Source organism: Balearica regulorum, chromosome 3 (assembly GCF_011004875.1).
Source record: "Balearica regulorum gibbericeps isolate bBalReg1 chromosome 3, bBalReg1.pri, whole genome shotgun sequence".
Classification (NCBI taxonomy): Eukaryota; Metazoa; Chordata; class Aves; order Gruiformes; family Gruidae; genus Balearica; species Balearica regulorum.
The window spans coordinates 27,267,599-27,290,083 of record NC_046186.1 but is presented as its reverse complement, the minus strand read 5'-3'; the positions used below and the strand labels follow the sequence as shown (position 1 = coordinate 27,290,083).

At 39.6% G+C, this 22,485-nt stretch overlaps 1 protein-coding gene and 1 long non-coding RNA gene across 2 annotated transcripts in view; both read right to left on the bottom strand.

Annotated features, from left to right (window-relative positions):
• The window catches only part of LOC142600928 (uncharacterized), a 637,768-nt gene that overhangs the window by 423,617 nt on the left and 191,666 nt on the right, over positions 1-22,485 (bottom strand). The window lies entirely within an intron of this gene.
• The window catches only part of GFRAL (GDNF family receptor alpha like), a 28,636-nt gene that overhangs the window by 4,164 nt on the left and 1,987 nt on the right, over positions 1-22,485 (bottom strand). Inside the window, exons 2-8 of the mRNA XM_075750047.1 lie at positions 20,434-20,568; positions 12,824-12,976; positions 10,862-11,293; positions 10,097-10,153; positions 9,060-9,387; positions 6,767-7,026; positions 3,622-3,720 (exon numbers count right to left, since the gene is read on the bottom strand). Of these exons, the coding sequence (XP_075606162.1) occupies positions 3,622-3,720; positions 6,767-7,026; positions 9,060-9,387; positions 10,097-10,153; positions 10,862-11,293; positions 12,824-12,976; positions 20,434-20,568 (1,464 nt within the window). The remainder of the gene's footprint in view (positions 1-3,621; positions 3,721-6,766; positions 7,027-9,059; positions 9,388-10,096; positions 10,154-10,861; positions 11,294-12,823; positions 12,977-20,433; positions 20,569-22,485) is intronic.

The window sequence follows — 22,485 nt, the reverse complement described above, 5'->3', positions numbered from 1 at the left end:
CTGAGGTGCAGAAGGGCAAACCTGGTTCGGGTTTGGGTTGGCTAGGTGGAGAAAGGGATACAAATATCTGCATGTACCACGAAGAAAGAAAGGCACACACGGTGTCTAAAGACTTGTAATTAGAGGTGGCTAAAATACGAGGTGTTTCCATATGTTTGAGAGAGTGAATTGACACAAGTGGAGAGCAGTCATTTCCATTGCAAGGGGAAGGGCCGCAAGGTGCTAGAAGGGCTGCTCTGTCCCATGGAGGTGACCTCTAGGCATGAGAAGCTCGTGGACCTTCTCAGCTCAGGGCAGGTCTATAGCAGGGCCACTGCGACTACACGATGCATGTCTTGCCCTTTGTAGGATGACCTGCAAACCTCAGGGACGCGACAACTGGGGCTGCAGGTACCACTGAAGCACCAGCTAGAGCTGTCTACATAGACACACAGACGTTTCCAATGATGAAGTTCCGTAGAGGATAGCTGTGGGCTCAGCAGCTGGAACAATTAGTGGGATTACACTCTTGTGTAAATCTACCTGCTAATGTATACATAGTGAAATGGCTGTGAATATTCATTGGACAGATTAAATCTGGCTGGTGCTCAAAGGTTTCTTGGCTACCTGCAGCTTGTCACAGGCTTTTTTTCTACATTTATAAAACAATCAGATTGACAATGTTTCATACCTTACAAATTAAAGTCACTGGAGCTGAACTAATCTCGGTTCCCACAGCAGCTGGTATAATTATAGATAAACCCTGCCTATTACTTGTTTATCTAGATTCTCAGCATGGCAAAACTCCTCAATAGGAAATATATGATAACTGTACAATTTAAGACAAAATGAGATTAATTTCGACATTTTGGGGTCAAGCCCAATTTTATTGTATCTCACAAGAACAGGATAAGAATTCTGTGTTTCTGGCTTTCACTTCCAGCCAAAAAATACTTCAACTCCAAAGCTCTATGCTGATGAAAGTAAATGCTTATCTTCACACATGAATCATTTTTCAAATTAAAGTGTGTGAAGCAATCTTTTAAATTATGTGGATCTGTAAAATCATGGAGGTAATTTGCATAGGATAAAGTCAAAACCAGGCTGAAAGTGCATAACTAGGTAGACAAGAACAACATTTTTGAAGTTTGGAGAATTTTTGCTTGATTTATCACTTTGTGATGTTGTTTCCAAAATGACAGATATTTCTGGCCCCATCTTACAGCAAAAGTCTCGTTAACTTTTATAGGGTTAGGACTCTGCTCACATCACATTTTGTTAACAGGGTATCAGCTCACAGACGACTGGGTTGGCCTGTACCCTTCCAGGTATGTGAATGAGTGTAATTCTAGTCAAGATTTTTACACAATCCTGTTATCTTATGGTTTCACCAAAAGCTGCAATAATATTCTTCCAACTGAATATGGTTATATTTGTTTGCAAATATATATGAATATATGTATATATGCAAATATATATGAATATATGTTTAGATTTATTATTTATTATGAAAGACTCCTTTTATTAAAACCAATCTTATCCAACGGCATGATTTGCAATGCCACTGAATAGAAAGGAGAAATCTTACTAGTTTTTGAACAGTGTTTTATTGAATTATAAAATTAAGAAAAAGTTGAAGAAATACTGAGTTTCTTCTGAGCATGTTCATCTGTAGACGGTCATTAGTCTGAGTTGGTGAAAGAAATCCTTGGTGAATGACAAGCTAAATAAAGGATTGTTTTGAGATTTTGATGTTAGGACAAGACATCGGCAAATTGTATCTCCTGCTTTCCAAGCAGAAAATAGCCAAGAAGCAAGTATCTTCAAATATCTTCACACACACAAAAGACCATATTTGACAATTTAACCGTTTTGCCTCTGCACCCTGGGATTCTTCTTGGGATTTGATTTCAGTAAAGATAAATATTTTGTAAAGATGATAACTCCCTTTGCAGCCTGAGTAATGCACATGTACTTGCATATGAATCTAGGATACTGGGTTAGATTTTTGGCAGTGGGATTTATGAAACAATTTGCAATATGGTTTTTATCATCAGGTAGATATCCTGAATCAGATTCTTCTCCTTGACCTGGCTTCCTATGAGACGTTTATAGCTTGGAGAGTTCCCATCTAGTGTACATGACAGCTCCAATAGAAAGAATATTTTATTGTATGTTTTAGGCTGCTCAGCATTCTTTTTATTTTTCTAAGGCCATCCAAAATTCTGTTAAGAGTTCAAGGACAGGTTTTTGGAAAGTATTCAGACTTCAATGGGAACAGAATTAACTGGGTGCAGGCTGCTTTTTGCAAACATTAATCTGAATCTCTGAGGGAAATGTGTAATACATTTTACCCTCTGAAAGGGTCTGCAGTTAGAACGAGTCACAAGGGTGAAATCTCTCACATTTTACATTTTCTCACTTAGAGCAGGATTTCTTGCATTATGACTTGCATTATTTAACCACTAGAGTCTCGATCCAGCTAGAGATTTAGGCCCCCTCTGTAGCTGGCAAAGGGAAGCCAACACTTCCAGCAAAGAAAGTCTGAGAAGGTGGGATTAATCTTCCTCTCGGGGTCCCCGACTTTCTTCTCTGGCTACAGAGAGCACTTGGATGACATGCATGATTCTTAAGTAATTTTAATGCTAAAATCACAGCTGAATTCTTAATTATTCACACACAGGTCTCAGGAATCCCATTCCCATTAATCTATTTTTATACTTCCCAGGTTGCCCACTTTGACAATAGTTGAAGGATGGAAATGATAGAAGCCCCTTCATTTTGTACTGCATGCAGAGCTTGAATTGTTTTTTCACTGTTAAAGGTGTTCAGTATGAACAGTTCTGGGAACTAATTCATAGTAATGTCTAGAGTATTGTAATCTGACCCATACAAGGTAGAACAGGTCATTCTCATTAGAGTTGATATTTGTGCATTAAGCTCTTTAGTGTTCTCACTCTGTAATTGGATCCTTCAAAAAATATAAAATTAATATTATTTCAGCCATGAGAATATTTGTATATTAATTCAATATCCTTTAACTTTGTCACCTAATTGCTTACTGTAAATGCATGGAAATAAAACCAGATGCAGCTCTTCAGCCCATGGGATAACATGATCGGCAATGGCATGCCCTTCTGTTGCATGAGAAGGTAAAGTCTGATGGAGTGTAACACAAGCCCCTTCTCAGACCACTTGCTGTGGCATCCTAATTTTGTTGTTGTAACTACTACGGCACAAAAAGTCAGGAGAGATAGGAGAGAAATAGGTGTGACATCAAAGCTAATAATTTGTATTACACATTATGACTACTACTCTCTAATGACTGTACAGAGAGTCAGGCTCTGGCAGGCTTAATCGCTTAATTTTCCCCAATTATAATATAGTGATTGTGAGACATCTATTTCAAAACCACTTATCACAGAAATTGGTTCAGTCTCATTATCTTTATTTTGTGGTTATATAAGCTAAGCCAAACAGGTGGAGAGATTTTTCCACATTATGTTTGAATGGGGAAGCAACCAGTAGAGCTCACTTGCCTGAACCCACCCAAGGGACCAACCTTTAGTCTTCCCTATCATACACGAGGGAAATTTCAAGAGTACTTCTATTAAAATCATGGGATGGTTTGCCCAAACTCACCGTTAATTGAAGAAGAATGGAGCTGCGCTCTGGAAAGCTTTGCTCCTGGCATTTCCGTATTTACCCAATGAAACCCTTTCTTCTTAATGGAAATTTGACCTGAACATTGGAAAGAAAATATCCATTCAAAAAATTACTTTAAAAGAGTAATTTAAGTGAATATTGCTGTTTGGTGTTTTGATAAGAGTCACAGAATTTATAAAGGCAGCTATTTAAAAATATTGTTTACTGATACTCGATGCACAAAGTGAATGAGTGAATGACACTTCTTCCTTTGACATCTCAGTTAAACCTCCCCTATAGTTTGTTTTATGGGGGACAAGCGTGCTTTAAAGATATTCTCTGCCTCAAAACAGCTTAAATTCTCTTTTCACATAAACTATTTTAGAAATCGGCCCACCGAAAGAATTGAGCCCACTAAACCAATATAGAAGTGGTGAGAAATGGGTAGTAGTTTGAAGCCATTTCCAAAAGGCAGAGTTTATTCTCCAAATGAATTGCTAGACCTCAATCAACTCTTTCCCAAAGGCCTGTCCTCTTAGTGGGCGTAATTTCATGAATGTATCTGAAATTATGTATCTTGTGTTGAAATGAAAAATAAAAGGTTTACCTAAATAGAATGGTTTACAGAGCAAGAGTCTAAACCATAGAAGACTATGCATGGTCACTCACATTAACCGTAATCTGAGAAATTTTTATTCCCTAGAGGAATGAAAACAACATGACAAACATGACAAACAAAGGTTCATGTTTGCAACCTCGAACATTGTCTAAATAGCAATGGAGTAAATGTCCTCTTGTGAGATCCAAAAGTACAACCCAGAGTTAAAATATTTTGGAAATGTAACTTTTTACTTTCTGTCACTGGCATTTTCTTGTTCCTGTTGTGACACTGATCCTATATCGGCATTGATCCACGCTGTGCTTCTGTCTCATATAGCAACCAGTTACTCGCAGCTCTTGCCTTTCACTGGGTCTGCAGCAAACTTTAATCCTGTAAGCACAGCCCCAAGAGCAAACACATGTAGGGAGGCAGTGCCATGCAAGAGTAGGAAGGTGTGATGGTGTAAACACCACTGGCAGGTCTGCTCACACCAGCTCTAGAGGCAAAAATCCTTTTTGCTAGCCCTGGGTATTTGCCTATTCAGAAAGACCTCAATGTTAAAAGTCATCACCACTGTAAGAGTGAAAGTTATCCAAAGGTCACACCCAGGCCAGGTGAATGGGTTAGCAGAAGGGGTTGAATGAGGTCTGCAGCAGAGCACGCCACCTCTCTGAGCTGCCTGGCAGATAATGGCATTTAACACCGTGCCTTACAACCAAACCCATAATCATCTCTCTCTTCAGTCTAGCTGCATTGCAACTAGACGTCTAGAAAAAAACAATAGCAAGAATGACAAGACTCTGCAAATGTTCTGTAGAGTAGGTGCCAATCTTTTCCTCAGCCAAAGGCCCTGCATCCCCAAACTGTTTTGGTTTAACTAGCAGGAATTTGTTGCACCACAGGAGCAAGCAAGCTCCTGTTATTCAATCCCAATTAGGTTAGGGAAGTTTCCATAACAAAAAATGCCATTTTATCCTGAGACTGCTTCAGGGAATGGCAAAAGCTCGTGAGCAATTATTTGATTATTATGACATGAGGGTCATCTTTTTGCTTGGTAGGTAAAGAATAACTAACACAATGATGTGATCACTCATTTGGACCATTAAATGCAGCCATAAAGCAAGCAAACAAATAAATAACATTCATCAGCACAATCACCGCCAGTAGTCTCAAATTTAAGTGTGTTATGGTATCACTTTTCCAAGGGAGTTGTTATATTATTTTTAATCTTTTCTCCGAGTCTGAATTTTAGTAGTGATTAACTAAGCTTAAGGGCAGTGTTTCAGCAATTTGATTTTAATTTCCAGGTAAACTTTGAGTGACAAGAAAAAAATTACACCCTTATCAGTGGTAACATTTTGGCCACTAAAACTAAAAAATGAGCTAATTCATTCAATGAAATGCATGCATGCAATTAATACATGTTTTTAAAAGCCAGTCCATCAGATGGAACTATAAAATAGCCATTGCTTTTCATTGAAATCTTTAGATATGGTTACCTCTCCCAAGCTAGGTTGAGAATATATATATAATTACATATGGAAGATGACTGGCATAGGGTATGATTCACTAGCAAGTAGTATACCCTAAGAGGATTTCTATAGCAAAATATCTGGTGTGATAGATCAGAGATTTGAAAAGAGGGTACTTTGGTCTTTAATCTGGACCATGGACCAGATGCTTGGAAGTAGCTGGAGCATTGCAGAGGCAGCAGATGAACCTTCAGGTTCACCATCAGGCTGCAGGAGTCCAGAAACCACCCTGTGATGTGGAACCACCCTGTGATGTGACCCACAGCACAATAAGTGGGCACAAACAGGGGATTTGCCTCAAAGGCACACTCCTGATTCAGACTCAAATATTAACATTTGCTCCCATATTGCCATTCATTGCACTAACTGTTCTCTCTTAAAGAAAGACTTGGCAAGGACTTTTACAAGTAGCTGATTTAGCACATGAAAGGCTTTACTGGTTCTGAGAAAGTACATACGCATAATCTCAGTTAACCCCAGTGTTTTTAATGGAGGCCAGATCCTGAAGCCTCCATCCATTTTTCTTTTGAGAGGTCCTATTTGAATCATTGAAGTTGTTTTCTGTGGAATGAAACCTATTGCTAAATGTGTGTGAGATATACTAATATTTAGACTCCAAGAAGAGAAAAAAGAAAAAACCAACATAATATGTCATATTATTTGTAAGAACAGTGTACCAAAGAACATTGAAACAATGACAGAAAGGCTTTGGACTTTTCTAATCTGCATAACAGTATAGACTCCAGAAGTTATTCTTGTATTATTATTCCAGAAAATTCATGTAATGAGACATGAAGTCAATTTTATTGATTTACTACTAATATAAATATTTCCCCAAACCAGAGGATAAAACTACATGCAATTTGTATTTTGATTTGGAGTAAAGAAACCCACAGATATAAATCTTGCTGAAATCAGTAGTAGCAAAGATATAGTAAATATTTGTTGTAAATCAACATTTTAATATTCTTTAAAGGTAACTATTCTTTAAAATACGTGTGTTACTCACGTAACTCACTGAAGCAGGATTTGCTGTGAAGCATGTGATGGAAGAGCTCGCACAAAGACTGTTCCACGGGAGGCAAATTCTGGCAGGTACACTCCACGCGCAGCATCGTGCCCCAGTTGCTAATGTAGGCTGCTTTGCAGTCAGCGTTTGCAGAACAGGGCATGTCATCCTTGATTAAAGTTTCAAGACAAGCTTCATCATCGTAACATTTTTTTGTCACATGTCTCCAACACTTTGACCGGAAAGTTGTGTATTTTTTCCTGGTGGAAAAAAAAAAAAAAGAAGTATACAATGACAGTTTAAAAATGATTTCACAAAAAGACATTTAAGGTTTATCACAAAAAGAGAGTGTATTCCCAAGGTACCACTTAAGCCTTAAAAATCACAATATTCAGTGATAGCTGACCTAAATTCTGCTCTGATTTGCACACAATTGGTTTGAGTGAAATTTGCAAAATTGTAATTTGAGGAAACACTTGGTTTTACTGCAAAAGTTTTTGAGAAAAAGCAACTGCATTTCTAATCAGCACCAGTGGAGATTTTCCCAGGGTCCAGCAAAAATCAATGTGAATGCCAACAGTCTCAGCTCCTCAGAGAAGAAATGCGAACAGAGGAATTAGCCCGGTCATCACAATGAAACCACACCAGGGGCTGCTCCAGTGGATCAGTTTGTCGGGCAGTGTGAAGGAAGAATGAATATTCAACTTATTTTACATAAAATAATCTACATCCAATGCCAACTCCTCCTACCCCGAATGCTAACAAAATACCAAATGTCCAAGTCTCAGGAAAAATTAGAAGTAACTCAGTTGACCTTAAAGATTAATTGATAGCAGAAGTAAGTTATGAGAAGTATTAACTTGTTTCCCAGCTCAATAATCTCAAATGATTTCAGTTTATTTGCTCTTAGGATGGAATACAATTGTCCTTTAATGCACTATGTATGACAATAGAAAACATCTATTAATAGTTAACTAGGAAATCTGTAGATATTAATTAGAAACCAATTTATCACGTTAAATGTTAGGGGATGATAAAGGTAAACTGTTGTATGATGCACATTAATATATTAAAACATTATTTCCTTATTCATTAAAGTAGATTATTAATTTTCTGTTGATAATGTGTAGCTGTTACAAGCAAGTCACATGGAAAAGCATGGACTGCTACAATACTGGCTAGGACATTATTGTAAATATTTTCATTACAAAAGCAAAGGTTTCAAAGCAGATGCCACCTCTGCGCTAATGGAATTATTTTTATTCACCTCCTGATTTATAGATATGGCTAGCCATAATTCACAGACTAATTTTGCTAATTATATCCACTTATTGTCAGTGCCAGGAAACATTAATGTTCCCAAAATAATGGGTAATTCAGCAAGTCTCCATTATGACATTACATGTGTACACATGCACATGCACAGACATACATTTGTAGCCCAACTCTTCTTGACATAAAAAGGGGCAATTCCCACTGACGTCAATCTGAATAGCCTGCACAGAACTGAACGCTTGTCTTGGCCTTCTGGTTTGTTGACTGAAGGTTAATTTGAGGACAGCTTGGAGGTAAAATTCAGGTCTAATCCACGAGGGAACTGGTGACAACACTGAAAACCAAAGTGAGCCAACTGGCCATCCACAAATGATGGCAATTAAGTAGAACTACGAATATGAGCTAATCCTGTTGTGTTTTCTAAAAATAAAATCAAATCTGAAAACTGTGTTATTCTTCATGAGTTTGGTGGTGTGTGCATCTTTCAGGGCAGCTTTTTTCAAGTATTGGTATGCTTGAGATGAAAAGAATAGGGCAAAAGTTTTCTGAACGGGCCAAGTTGGTTGTATGGCTGTTGGGTACAAAGGGTCAGACTCTGCCGTGGAAGAGGTAATTGCTTTCACCAAACAAACTTTGTCTGGTCTGCTGCAAAATTTGTGCAAACTGCTAGAGGGCAAAGGTGAAGACTGGCAGGTGTTATCTGAAGAAAGCAGTAATGAAAATATGCAACAGCATAGTTTGTCCAGCAGAAATGGTGTTAAGTGTCATGAAACAGGCAGAAGAAAAGCCCACACTAGATTCCAGAACTTTCTGAAAATGAACTTTTCAGTTTACTTGTGGAATTACCACAGTTGATGCAGACATCTGTGAAGATGTCAAACACAAGTGATGATATACAGTAGATACAGTGCAGAAAATAATTTTGTTATAGATGAAATGTATGGCTTATGTATAAAAATTGTTTGATCAAATCATTATTCAAAAGCACCTTACTGGGCAAAATCTTTCTTCTACTTACCTGCACAATTCATCCTCTTCACACATGTGGATTACATTCAGGCATGATGGGGGCGGAACTGCAGTAACCGCACAGGGCTTGCCGTGGAGAAGTTCTTTGGCTCTGTGGCAGGATTCATCACGCTGGATACAATCACAAAATGTCATCATTTGGGCAACTTCAAAAGGCATGTTTTGATAGAAGAACCTTATGGCTGCTTGACATTCTTCCATGTTGCACTTCTTATTCACTGAGCAAACCTTAAGGTACATGGACAACTGTTTGTTACACACTTCATCTTCAACACACTCCTTGTTCACATCCAAACAGGTTCTGTTTGCTGTGTATGCTAAAAAGAATAACACTTTTTAAAATGAAATCACAAGAGAACCTTTCTCAAGAGATCATTGGTAGTCATCCTGCCTGCAACATTCCCATTAAAAACAAGTTCGAGTCCCAAAACCTCTGATCCAGCTCTCCCAGCATTGCCTCTTAGAAGCCCATTGCGTGATCTTCATACTTCTCCCTTCCACTGCTTGGCCCCCATAAGCAACCTTGCTGCAAGTTTCTGTCCCTGCCAGGTAAATAAGGGAGAGGAAAGTGAAAACTGGCAAGATGGAAGCTTCTTCATGGTATGCAACAGTTTCTGGAAGCTAGTGGCTAGTGGATACCTAAAACTGCTGAAATCTCCAGCATGCAGTCTTATGCTAGGCTACATAATAAACAATGGAGAAGAGAATATCGGTTGCGTTTCTGTGATTTTAAAGCTACTTTAGGTGTTTCCAGCCTAAGCTATAAACCTTCCAAAAGGATCTAGATAATTCTGACCCTAAAATGTTTATGGGATAAGACTTGCCTCTGTAAATTTAACAGGGTCAGGATTGATATTTGACATTTTTGGATTCTTATCTACTCATTAGCTTAACTGAAAATATGTTGGGTCTATTGACTCCCTAATTTGGATGAAAAGTATTAATTTTAATCTGAGATACATTGTACACTACCTGAAAACAGAGCTAAAACTCATTATTAGGATTCATAAATAAATTCAGACTTACCTTGTTTGGAGAGAGCAGATAAACTCCATTGTAATTTTGTTTCTGAACTAATATTGTCTGGAACAAAAAGATACAGATACAGGCATAAGTGATAAATCATGCCTTAGCTTAGTTTTTAAGTTTAAAGTATTGGCTATGTTGCTGGCATAATACCAGTAGTAAAAATAAACAAGAATAAAACAAATTAGCTTGACCAAATAGGATCTGTCAGCTTGTTAACAAACTTTAAAATCCCTGTTACATATGTTCATAAGTTTTGGGGTGAAAGTACGGTTTATTGATGGCTGCTGGTAACACTGTCTACATAATTTTAGATCCTGTGAGCTCAAGAAGAGCACAAGTTTTTAGAGCTGCTCAGCATAGCATAAAGTCAGATTTCTTGTGAATAAGTAAAGGCCAGCGGCCTTAATGTGTTCATCCATGCACACAGTTTTCAAGCTCAACTAACTGCTTGTCATGATCTGAAGTCAAGGCAGGCAGGCAGTTCTTGCTATTAGAAAATTATTATTATTATATTTTTTCTAGTTATTGTGTAAAAGAGACTGAGTTGGATCAGGTTGTGTCAAATGAGCACGTTGAAGAACAACAGCATTTGCACTCAGGCTACCATTTTGCTATCAGATTTTTCATTCACATCTAAATAAGCCTCTTAAAACTATCCTGTGTCCAATGCTAAACTGCAAATGATTAAGAAAACCTTTTCCACAGCCTTGTGCACACTACTGCTATGTATGAAAGCACTCAGACTGCTGGTATACCACTAACCTGTGTCGGTGTCCTGATTTTTCTCATCATCAACATCATCATCATTGTCATCATCATTTTCACTAGCTGCTGAAGCTTGGCTCTCTTGAGAATATTGTAAACAAGGGTTGTTAAATATTCCCTTCCATATTTTAACGCATCTCATCTGAAGTGGTTCTGAGCACTTGCAGTCTCCCAGCACTGTTTTCCTCAGCTCTTTCCACGCTGACAAACACTCCTGGTTGACCGTCGGGAGCCTGCATTTTGCTGCGTCTGCCTGGCATGCTCGCTGGAAGCTCTTAAACACTAAAAAGCAGTAAGGGTCCTCTCGACAGCGTTGTTTTGCAGTACTGCAGTTGTTCTCTAATTCTTCTGAGTGTCTTTGGTCTTCGGGGTTTTTGTGTTCCCTAAAACTCAGTTCAGTACCTGATCTTGAGGAAGTTTCCAAAGATTCTGTACAAATAGGTACAAACAAAGATATAAATCAAGTGAAAGATAGAGCATCATCACTGGTCAGCTCAGAACAACTTCAGGAAAAGGATAATTGTCTTAATGCAATAAAAAGAATGAAACAGCCCTAGTTTCATTCTGAGCTGTATGTAAACACATAATAATTTCAGAGTCTTGCAGACTAATGAATCTTCTTCATGCTTACTGTGTCCTGGTAGCTGTATGATACAGTCTACTTTAACAATTCAGCTGCTATCAGCAATACAAGAAACCCTCACTAAAATTACTGCATGAAGGGATTCATCTCACATAATTTTAACCACCTACAGATTGGAAATATCCTGGATTATCATCTTAATTCAATGCATAATTTGTAAAGACAGAATGGCAACTCCAGAAGGTGGTTCTTTCATTACCTAAAATAGTCATTTAAGTTAGACAGGGAGACAGGAGTTCATTGATACTCAAGAAAGTATCAATGAACGCCATAAGCTATCATCTGTGGGTAAAACCGATACTAGTGTAACTCCATACAAACTTTTTGACATATTGGTGAGAAAGGTAATCTCAATCAGCAAAAAATAGAAAATTACTTCATTTTTCTAGAAGCAAAAGCAACTGTTCCAATGACATCGACGTCGGGTTTTAGATACCCACTCTTTTTGTTTGGGGCAAGGAGTAACAGATCAGGATGTTGGTATTTCCACAGCAATGAAGCCATATATTCTACTACTATATGATGTACGCTGATTGATGCTGGCAGGGGGTGATGGATCCGTGTCATGCATCAACCTTGGGGCTCACTTTCCAGTCTCTCACTGGTTGATTTTACCTCTTGTATGTCATGTCTGCTAATCGTTACTCCAGGAGACATTGGATCAGGAACTGCAAGCCTTTCATGCACCAAGTAATTCTCAATTATAGAGACAGGTTTTATGAAGGGAAAAGAGTTCTCAGGATCATTAAAAAAATAAATTTAAAGGACCTGTGCCCATTGATTACAATCAAATTTTAAAAAGGATGCATTTTATATATATCATGTACAACTTTGTGAAGATAGTAACTATGTTTCCCACATCCAGTAACCTCTCCTAGATGTAGGGAAGATGCTCCTGTAGCACAATGTGACACAACTGCACAGCTGTGCATCCCCATTCACTCACACTCCCAATCACGAGGTGTCTGGATGTGGTTCTTTATACATTACACAGATCCAGTGGCCCTCAAGCCTCCTTGGGCAACAAGGAGCCCTCAACACACATTGTATTTTCACTCTTGCTTTCCACTGGATTGAGCAAGAGCTTTAGAAACCATTTGAATGTCTCACATGCATTTTATTGGTTTTGTTTGTTATTGGCATTGCTTTCTTATGCATGTTGGAGCGTGAATATCATAGAAAAGACAAAACTAATTTTTGGGGGGAATTATCAGGTTTAAGAAATATGCAAAGAAACTTGAATCCAGTTAAAATTAGGGTTACAAAATTATATATTTCTTTTTGCTCTTCATAATTAAAAGTTTATATTTAGTTACCTTTATTAATGCCACACTGTTTCCCAAGCAAAGTCATGATGCTACAGAAATCCTCTGTAGTGCAGACACAGTTTTTAAATTCTGGGTATTCGTCAGCCAGGACCTGAATGATTCTATTACATCCAATAGCGTCTTCTGCCTTGCATCTATTACCTAGAACTCACCATTAAAATTATAATGTTGTTAATGTCTATGAATGCTTAAGGGATATGGTTACACAAAACAATTCAATTGAAGCACAACAATAATATGTTTTGCCAAGAGAAGATGGTTTGAACTTAGTTTTGTTTGAAAACCTGTCATAATATACAAATTGTAAATAATATTCAGAGTGATATAACAAAGGTGTGGGTACAATATTGCCTTCTTTTCTTTGATCCGACCCGTTGCCAGAACGTCTGTTTCTGTTCTCATTTCCAAAGCACATAAAAGCTTAAATTCATACCTTGTATTCCAGGTAGATGAGGCACAGAGACCAAACTAAAAAGGTGCACAGGTGTCGAGGGGCACATCCTGAACTGAGGCACTGAGATACTCACCTTGGTCCTGTGTAGAAGTGAGGTGCCGGGCGCAGGGACGGGAATTCACAGTGTGGGGTAAGGTACTGCCACGTAACAGAGTAAGAGAGGACGTAGGAGGGCAGGCGCAGTCCCGTGGTAATGGTGACGCTAACCCCATCCTGAGGGATGTCAGCTCTGGTTCAGATCCCTCACTCACGTGAGGATGGCATGAGCCTACAAATGTCTGGCCATTTGGATATGCCCTTGGACTGCTATCCTACAGAACAACTGCACTGCCCAAGTTTGGCAATGATAACAAATATAAAGTAGTCCAAGAATATTCTGATTTTTAATTTTTTTAATATTAAAAATAAGGGAGAAGCTGACATTAAAAAAATATGCATAAATATTACTTTTCCAGTTCAGTTTCAAGCCTGTCTCTTGTGTGTGCACTTGGACTCAATGACAAAGACACACAGGCTGTCAGGTCATATTTTCCTTGTATGCAGAGTAAAAATAAAGAGCACGTACTAGTTAGTGGTACAAAGGTAAATCAATCAAGCCTCTACTTTATGGACTAAAAGGTTTTAAAGGTATTTCATTACTTATTATTACTTAAGAAAGTTACAAGTTACTTAAGAAAGTTACATAAGAAGCATTTTTATACAGTTTAAGAAAGTTTTATTCTGTGAAAGCCATGGTCTATCTTGTCAAAGCAGATATGCAGGTCCCCAAACCAGCACATTTCCTCTCTTCACCTCGTAGGTATTAAGCATATCACAAAACGTAAGATAAGGAGTATGTATGTGGCTCACAAGACCCAGGCTGGTCAAGGGGCAGCACGAGGATCAACTTTAATCTACCGAGCACACATGCTATTGTCTCTGCCCTGTCACCAGTGATGTCTGCCTTCCTGCCTTGCTGCTTCCCCGGTGACTAGCGTGGAGCAGCAGAGACCGTGTGCTCTACTAAAACTGCAAGGCTAGCAGCCATGTGTCGCCGCCGCCACAGACGAGCTTTAATGTGATTAGAGTTTTAAAGTCATTTATATGTTGTTGACACAAATAGCAGCAGAAGGCAGTCTAGGTGAAGGCCTGCAAGAGGAAACGTACATTTTGCCTGTGCCTGGAGGAATGAGTATCAGCTGTTACAGAGTGCACATCCCCATCCTGCCACCCCAAAATCCTGTTTCAAGTAGTGTCTGCATTACCCTTTCTCCAGTTGCTGTTGCTGACTCAGGAGGGTTTGGGGATGTATTAAATCATGCACTGCTACAATTGTGCACTGTCACAGTCCAGCAAGAGCTACAGTTCCCACACTCTGGTCCCACTTCACCTCTTCTATCAGCAAAGGAGGAGGTGATGGTGGCCGGGCTTGTCTGTATCTCTCCAAACTCATCTCCAACTTGCCTTCTGCATTTTTAGAAGTAGAGCATGACCCTGACTCTTAGCCCTCACATTTCTTTCTTTTTCCAGTATCCAAGAAGCTCAAGAGATCTACCAAAGGTCACAGACATAGGACACTCCCTGACCATAAAAGTAGGGTGGAAAGTATGTGGTGACATGGGAACTATGGAGGTCCATGGAAGTGGGTGGATGGATATTCTGCTCTATATTTTATCAAGTAAGGCATAATAAAAGAATTTCAGGAGACAATTTCAGGAGGACAAATTCCAGGGGTAGAAAAAGAACAACAAAGATCAGGAGGGGCTGGTGTAAAAATTTAGCTAATTTACAAAATTTGTGACTCTCTTCTTCGAGATCCTGAGGACGCTTCAAGGGTGGAGGTTAACAGAGGTAGGATAATAAGAAACACAAATCCCTGTATATTTCATGCCTCACTTAGCTCATCTGTCTTGATGACACTAACACAGGTACAGGGGCTGTGTTCAGAGTGGCCCTGTGCACAGTGAACACGCTGCACTGAATCACAGCAGCTGACAACCAGGGAGTGAGAGGTAGGTTGTGGGGCTATGAGCATACAAAGGGCATAGACAGAATCATGAAGCGCATCAGATTTATGGGGTTCCCTTGCCTGGCCTCTTGAAAGCTGTGTAGAAATAACCTATTATCAGTATTGCTCTGTTTGTACACTGTGTTGATTCAGCTGTGATGAACAGCAGAAAAGATTTTATTGCTGGTTTTCAATTATCATTGCTTTACCATTGATTAGTTCTAGGTAATCTATTTTAACTTATACATATGCTTCCGAGGCATTTACAAAAAATGTAAATGTAAATCTCTGACCTAATGTTTGGCGGCCTTTATTCATAATTTGATTTATTTATGTGCACAAAATTTATGTGGGACCACAGATAGAAGCATGACACTTCCAGGGTGATAGTCTCTGTTCTTGCACAGTCAGCTCTTCAGTCATCTCACTGGGAAGATCATATGAAGACTGCAGAGGAAAGTACTGGGGTTTCCCCTCTAGCACTGGTGAGGCCACATCTGGAGTGGTGTCCAGTGCTGGGCTCCTGAGGACAAGAGGGACATGGGCATATGCGGCTCCTGCAAAGTGCCACAGATGTGATTAATGGACTGGTGCATCTGTACCACGAGGAGAGACTGAGAGTGCTGGGATTGCTCAGCCTGGAGGAGAGAAGGCTCAGGGGCGTACCAACACGCATACCCGTGTGTAAACACCTGATGGGAGGGCAGTGGATAAGGCAGGGACAGACTCCTCAGTGGTATCCAGTGACAGGACAAGAGGTAGAAACTGAAGTACAAGAAATTCCATTTAAAGGTCAGAAAAAACTTTTTTAATGTGACGGTGGTCCAACAAGGGAAGAGGTTGCCCAGAGGGGTTATGGTGCCTCCATCATTGGATAGATTCAAAATCCAGCTGGACACAGTTCTGGAAGACAGCCTGCATTTGACCCTGCTTGAGCAGGAGGTTTGGACTAGATGTTCAGAGGTCCCTTCCAACCTCAATGATTCTGTTATTCTAAGAAAAATAAACTCTTCTGAATCTAATTCAAAATGTGATTCCTTAATATTTAAGTAATCTGAGATTCTTTTCTTTTGAACTCAGATGTTTCCAGTTCTGAAAAATTAAAAAAATGTATACTCATGGTTAAATCAGAGCTCAGCAATTTCTATTTTTTTCAGTGAAATAACAGAAGGAAAAACAAAAAAAAAAACAAAAACAAAAAACCCAAACAAATAAACAAAACAAAACAAACAAACAAAAAAACCCCAGAAAATGCCAAACCTTAAAATCTTCATTCTGCAGTGCTGAAACATTTTTTACATTTTCAAAGTGAAAACTTTTAATTCCATCAGAATTAAATATTTCAGTCTTTTCCATCCTGACCTGGAAGCAGACTCATAGAGATTTTCACCCTTTTTTTTTTCCCCGCCATATCTTGGCAGAGAAGAGGAAGCAGAAGAAGGATTGGACTCAGAGGACTATAAACTGAGACTCTGAAAATGCTGCTGTAGTAGTAGGGGAGCAGTGATGGACATTTTCACAGAGAAAGGAGTGCCTTAGGCAGTCTTCTGGAGAATGGTCCAAGACCTGCTCTGAAGAACAAAATATGGAGGTCTTGATAATGCACACAGTTAACTTGGAGGTTACAGCCTGAGGGACTGAGTTATTGAACCCATGGCACAGAGTATGTTTGTAGTTAGGTTTTCCATAATGAAACTAGCAAAAGGAATATTTGCCCCATTGCCTATTGCCTCCAACTAACATGTTCGTGCTCAGCACTGAGGTGCCTTTTCCGTTCCTACAGCTCATCCGTGAAGTTTTTAGGCTTGCACACGTAGAGTACTCTGGACAGTATAATGTTATTCTTACTAATAATGCTGGTGGTAGATTTTCTGTTGCTGTTTCTGTGGGCTCTCTGAGAGGTACCATCAGCTGCCTGACTGTGGGTTTACACCTTCTGGGGTAATGGCACCTAATAAGCACATTTAGAATAATTTGTCCTAGACCCAACACAAAATCTGATTGCCCTGCAATTCTGGAGAGTCCTTGCCACAGGTTATTATCTTAAAGAAATGTACAGATGCAAAACCAAACAAGCAATCACAAGAAGAATTTATTTTCAAAAGGTTTCTCTGACCCCGTTACAAATACAATTAATACCGGTGAATAAGCACATAGGACAATACGTGAGGGAAATGGCATATTATGGGATGATGCAATAAATCCAAAGGGGAGACCACAGAAGTCATCATGCTGGCCCACTTCACCTGGTTGCAGGGTATGATGAAGAACAGGCTACAGTACAAATCCTAATCTTTATGTCAAGCAGTCTTGGTGCTAATCCGTTTGGGAATGATGCGAGAGAAGCAAATTCAACTAATTCTGATTTGGGGAAGAGGTTTGGTTCTAGAGAGCTCGTTTTTAGGTCACTGTCTTGAGCCTGAAAGTACTGCATATTCTAACACTTTTTTTTCAAACAGCAGCCATATCTTTTGAAACTGTTCCCCTTCACATAAAATATTTAAAAACTCAATAGAACATGAGCTGAAACCCAGTTCCTTTGGGGACTGTTGTAACCATTAGGTTATCATGTATTTCTCATTTATGCTGTCTGTTCTTAAAAGTAGTCAGCCATTCTATGCAGAGCAGATACGTATCTGGAACAAGACACACTTACAAAGGACCCCTCAGAGAATTTTCTGCTCTAATTATTTTAAATACTGCCTTGCGACTTAGGACACTTGCGTTCGAATCTCTGCAACAAATCAGACAGATGGAGGCATTCAGGTAGCCCACACTGCACGTGAATGTTCTAGCAATGGGCTATTGACCGCATCTTCTGCTGCCTGGCTTCCCACACAGACCAAATGCGAGACTGGGTCCTGACATCAAGACAGACAGAGGAACATTCACTTTATCAACTCTGCTGCAGCTGAGGCTCAGAGCAGAGGATGGCATCAGGACATGACTGGCTTTGTTCAAATAATGTCAAGATAAGGAGAAAGGAGGTTTCCATGGAGATATAAATACCTCTGATTCCCAGTGAAGGAGGACCTGCCTTATGGAATTAAGTTCCTAGAAACAGCAGTTATGTACCTAAATACCCTTGGCTGCATTTATGAACTGGACCAAGGCACGGGCTAGGCTAATGGCAAGTGACTGTGTCTATACTGCTGCACTTTTGCATGGTACCTGGTCTGGGCCGAGCCAGCTGGGCTGTGAAGATAGCATGGGCCTGGAGTCACTCCCAAAGGGCAGTTTTATGCAGCTAGTGTGGGAGTAAGACAGTTTAGTTGTATGGATACATGCTGCCCCATGACAGTTGAACTGAGGGCCAGAAAATAGTCCCTGACCCATTTTATTTGCTAGTACTGATGTAGCCTTGGCAGATCAAGACCCTTGACATTTATCAGTCAATAAAGGTGTTATGATTAGCTTGGTCTAACGACACTACCACACTGTACTGCCACTCTTCTTCTCCCTTCCATTTTCACAGCACCTGGCAAATGAATATTCAACATGTAACAGCAAGGTCTTGAAGGGATTGAAAGACAGAGAGAGACTGTGACTGATACTCAAGATTTATTGAAGAAAATAATAGGCCTTTGGAGAAAGGAACATTTTCATCTGAACTACAACAGAGATTAGAAAGAGTTTAAAGTCAAACTTATAATACCCGGTCTTTCCCCACTTAAAGCATATTGGAAATGATGCACCAAGCATTGGCAGTGCAATAAACAGAGAGAGAAACTTATTTTTCTGCTTTCATTTATGTGAGAATCTGTTTAACAAATCAAGGAGGCTTAGTCACATCATAACCTGCACTTTATCGTACAATCACTCCTTGCAAATGAATCATTCTGACGTGTAGGTACTGTTCACTGAAAAAATACAATGTGCCTCTCTACAACACAACTTTCTTTGAGATATGATTTATTTGATTTGTTTCTTATTCTAATAAAATATTTGAAAATTACTCTAAGTAACTACAACATTGTTTTGGATATCTTGCGAGATCACAGAATCATAGAATGGTTTGAGTTGGAAGGGACCTCAAAGACCATCTAGTTCCAACCCCCCTGCCATGGGCAGGGACACCCTTCACTAGACCAGGTTGCCCAAAGCCCCATCCAACCTGGCCTTGAACACTTCCAGGGAGGGGGCAGATCTACTCTTTCGAATTATGGAAAACAAGGTTGGAACTTTTTTTCAGCTGCCTTTGTTTAACAGGATCCCACAGGAGCATAATTTCTACTGAATTCAGACTTCTTGAGTTGGTTCGGACTCTGACTTTGTTCATAGTCCAGAAATTTCATTTATCACCTTATTGTAGAGATAGTGTGACTGTGTCCTGGTTTCAGCTGAGAGGATTGATTTTTCTTCATAGTAGCTAGTGTGGGGATACGTTTTGGATTTGTGCTGGAGACAGCGTTGATAATATAGAGATGTTTTTGTTCTATGGACCTATTGTTGAGCAGTGCTTACACGGGGCCAAGGCCTTTTCTGCTTCTTGCACTGCCCTGCCAGCGGGATGGCTGGGGGTGGACAAGGAGTTGGGAGGAGATACAGACAGGACAGGTGACCCAAACTGACCAAAGGGATATTCCATACCATATGACGTCATGCTCAGTTTATAAGGAGCTTGGGGGAAGGGGGGGTGGGGGGTGGGGGGGCGGGGCAGCAGCATTCGGAGCAATGGCGTTTGTCTTCCCAAGTAACCGTTACGCGTGACAGAGCCCTGCTTTCCTGGAGATGGCTGAACACCTGCCCGCCCATGGGAAGTGGTGAATGAATTCCTTGCCTTGCTTTGCTTGTGCGCGCGGCTTTTGCTTTACCTATTAAACTGTCTTTATCTCAACCCACGAGTTTTCTCACTTTAACTCTTCCAATTCTGTTCCCCATGCTGATGAAGTCAGCATGGGGAACAGAACAGTCACTGGGAGAGTGAACGAGCGGCTGTGTGGTGTTCAGCTGTCGTGGGGTAAAACCACGACAGACTGTCACCGAAAATAGTAATGGCCATTGTCAGGGATTTCAGAAGTTGACTGTCTTTTGCCATCATTTTATCTTTAAAATCTCACTGAGTTCATTCGGTGACAACAGGATTAGTATGATTAACTATGAATATGCAACCATTCAGTAATTCAAAATAAAGCTGTGTACACCATAAATAATTACCTGAAATATTGCAGACATCTTCAATAACATTCCAAACACTCTCGCATCCATTTGCAGCATTTATACATTGCTCCCTCAAGTGCAGACAGTCAGTAGTCTGGGCAGTAGATATACTTGCAAAGTATATGAACAACACTGTAAAAACAGAATATAATGACTAGTTAATACAACAGATATTTTAATTACCTTTTTCATTTACACTTAGATTATAACAGTGTAATTTATTGTAGTGTATTTATAGATTCCAATTTTCTACCAAGTTACTTTTTAACAGTTAAAAATTAAATTTAAATTTTAAATTTTCAAAGTTGCGGTGTGGCATATTTTGTATTAGTTTTACCCGAATATTATAACATTAACTACAGCTATATATGACATCAGTTCATAGATATACTGTGTTCAGTTTTGGGCCCCTCACTACAAGAAGGACATTGAGGTGCTGGAGCATGTCCAGAGAAGGACAACGAAGCCGGTGAAGGGTCTGGAGCACAAGTCTTATGAGGAGCGGCTGAGGGAACTGGGGTTGTTTAGCCTGGAGAAAAGGAAGCTGAGGGGAGACCTTATCACTCTCTACAACTACCTGAAAGGAGGCTGTAGCCAGGTGGGTGTTGGTCTCTTCTCCCAAGGAACAAGCGATAGGACAAGACGAAATGGCCTTCAGTTGTGGCAGGGGAGGTTTAGATTGGATATTAGGAAAAATTTCTTCACCAAAAGGGTTGTCAAGCATTGGCACAAGCTGCCCAGGGAAGTGGTTGAGTCACCATCCCTGGAGGGATTTAAAAGACCTGTAGATGTGGCACTTGGGGACATGACTTAGTGGTGGACTTGGCAGTGTTAGGTTAACAGTTGGACTTGGTGATCTTAAAGGTCTTTTCCAACCTAAATGATTCTATGATTCTAAGATAGAAATGATTGCAGTTCTGAGATCCATAATAAATTATAGAAAGGAAGAGAGTATAAAATTCAGAGGAAGGAGCATTTTATTTGGACTGCAATTTCGTCAAGCTAGAGACTACATAAGAATTCCTATTAATAGATCATGTGTAAGAGAGTTGACAGCTACACAACCGTTAGATAATAAAGGAGATTCTATTTCATATACAGTACCACTCAGCCTCTTTGTTTTTACTTCACAGATGCATAATTTCTTGAAAGCACCCCCCACCTTTATGTCTTTATCTGCTTCCCTGAGTGCACTGCACCTAAAGGCCATGTTAATTGCATACAATTTTCTGAAACTTAAGACTGATACAGAGGTTTCAAGGTTAAGAATTTTAAATCAGCACCACCTCTGGCTTATCAGTATAAAATTAAATTGCCTTGCTAAGAAAAGATAAATCAGTTGGGGTTTAGCTCTTTCATCAGCATTCCCATGGTAACACAATCTCTAATTTGTAACCATGTGTCTTAATTTTCTATAAAATCAAGTTTCAGACACTGATTTCAGGCTTTATCAAACTAGCTGCTGAACACCTGGTAGGAGTGTTTTCCTTAGGTGTTGAAGGACACAGCATCTCCCAAACTAAGTCTCCTCTTTTTTTCCCCCCTTATGTTCAGGCAAGCTCACATGGAATTTGAGGAATTTCCAGCACTGTTTAATTCCTTAAACATCATCTGCTAGAGGCATGAAATATTCCCTCAGGACTTGTCTCGATCCTATCCAGAGAAATGAAATGTTTCCAATGATACATTTGATAAATAAGAAATTAAATATCAAATATCACTCTTAATAATCTTAAAGAGACACTGCTGTTTAGAGGTGACGCCATCCCTTCTGGAAATGATGATTAGCTGTGATATAACAGTGCTGCCATAGGGAACACTTTCTGGACGCATGTTGATAAAGAAGAAGTAACATTTAATACTTTATAACTGACAGGTGCAATAGCATCTAGTGTGCCTATGAGACACAGAAGAGGCCACATGTGCTTAGTATAGCTGGTGCTAATCCTTCCCAGTTGTGCATATTCCTGCCAGTTCCCAGGTCTATGCAGGGCTGGTTGTGATTTCAGTGATTTCCAGCATGAAACACTCTTAGGCTGTGTCTGTAGG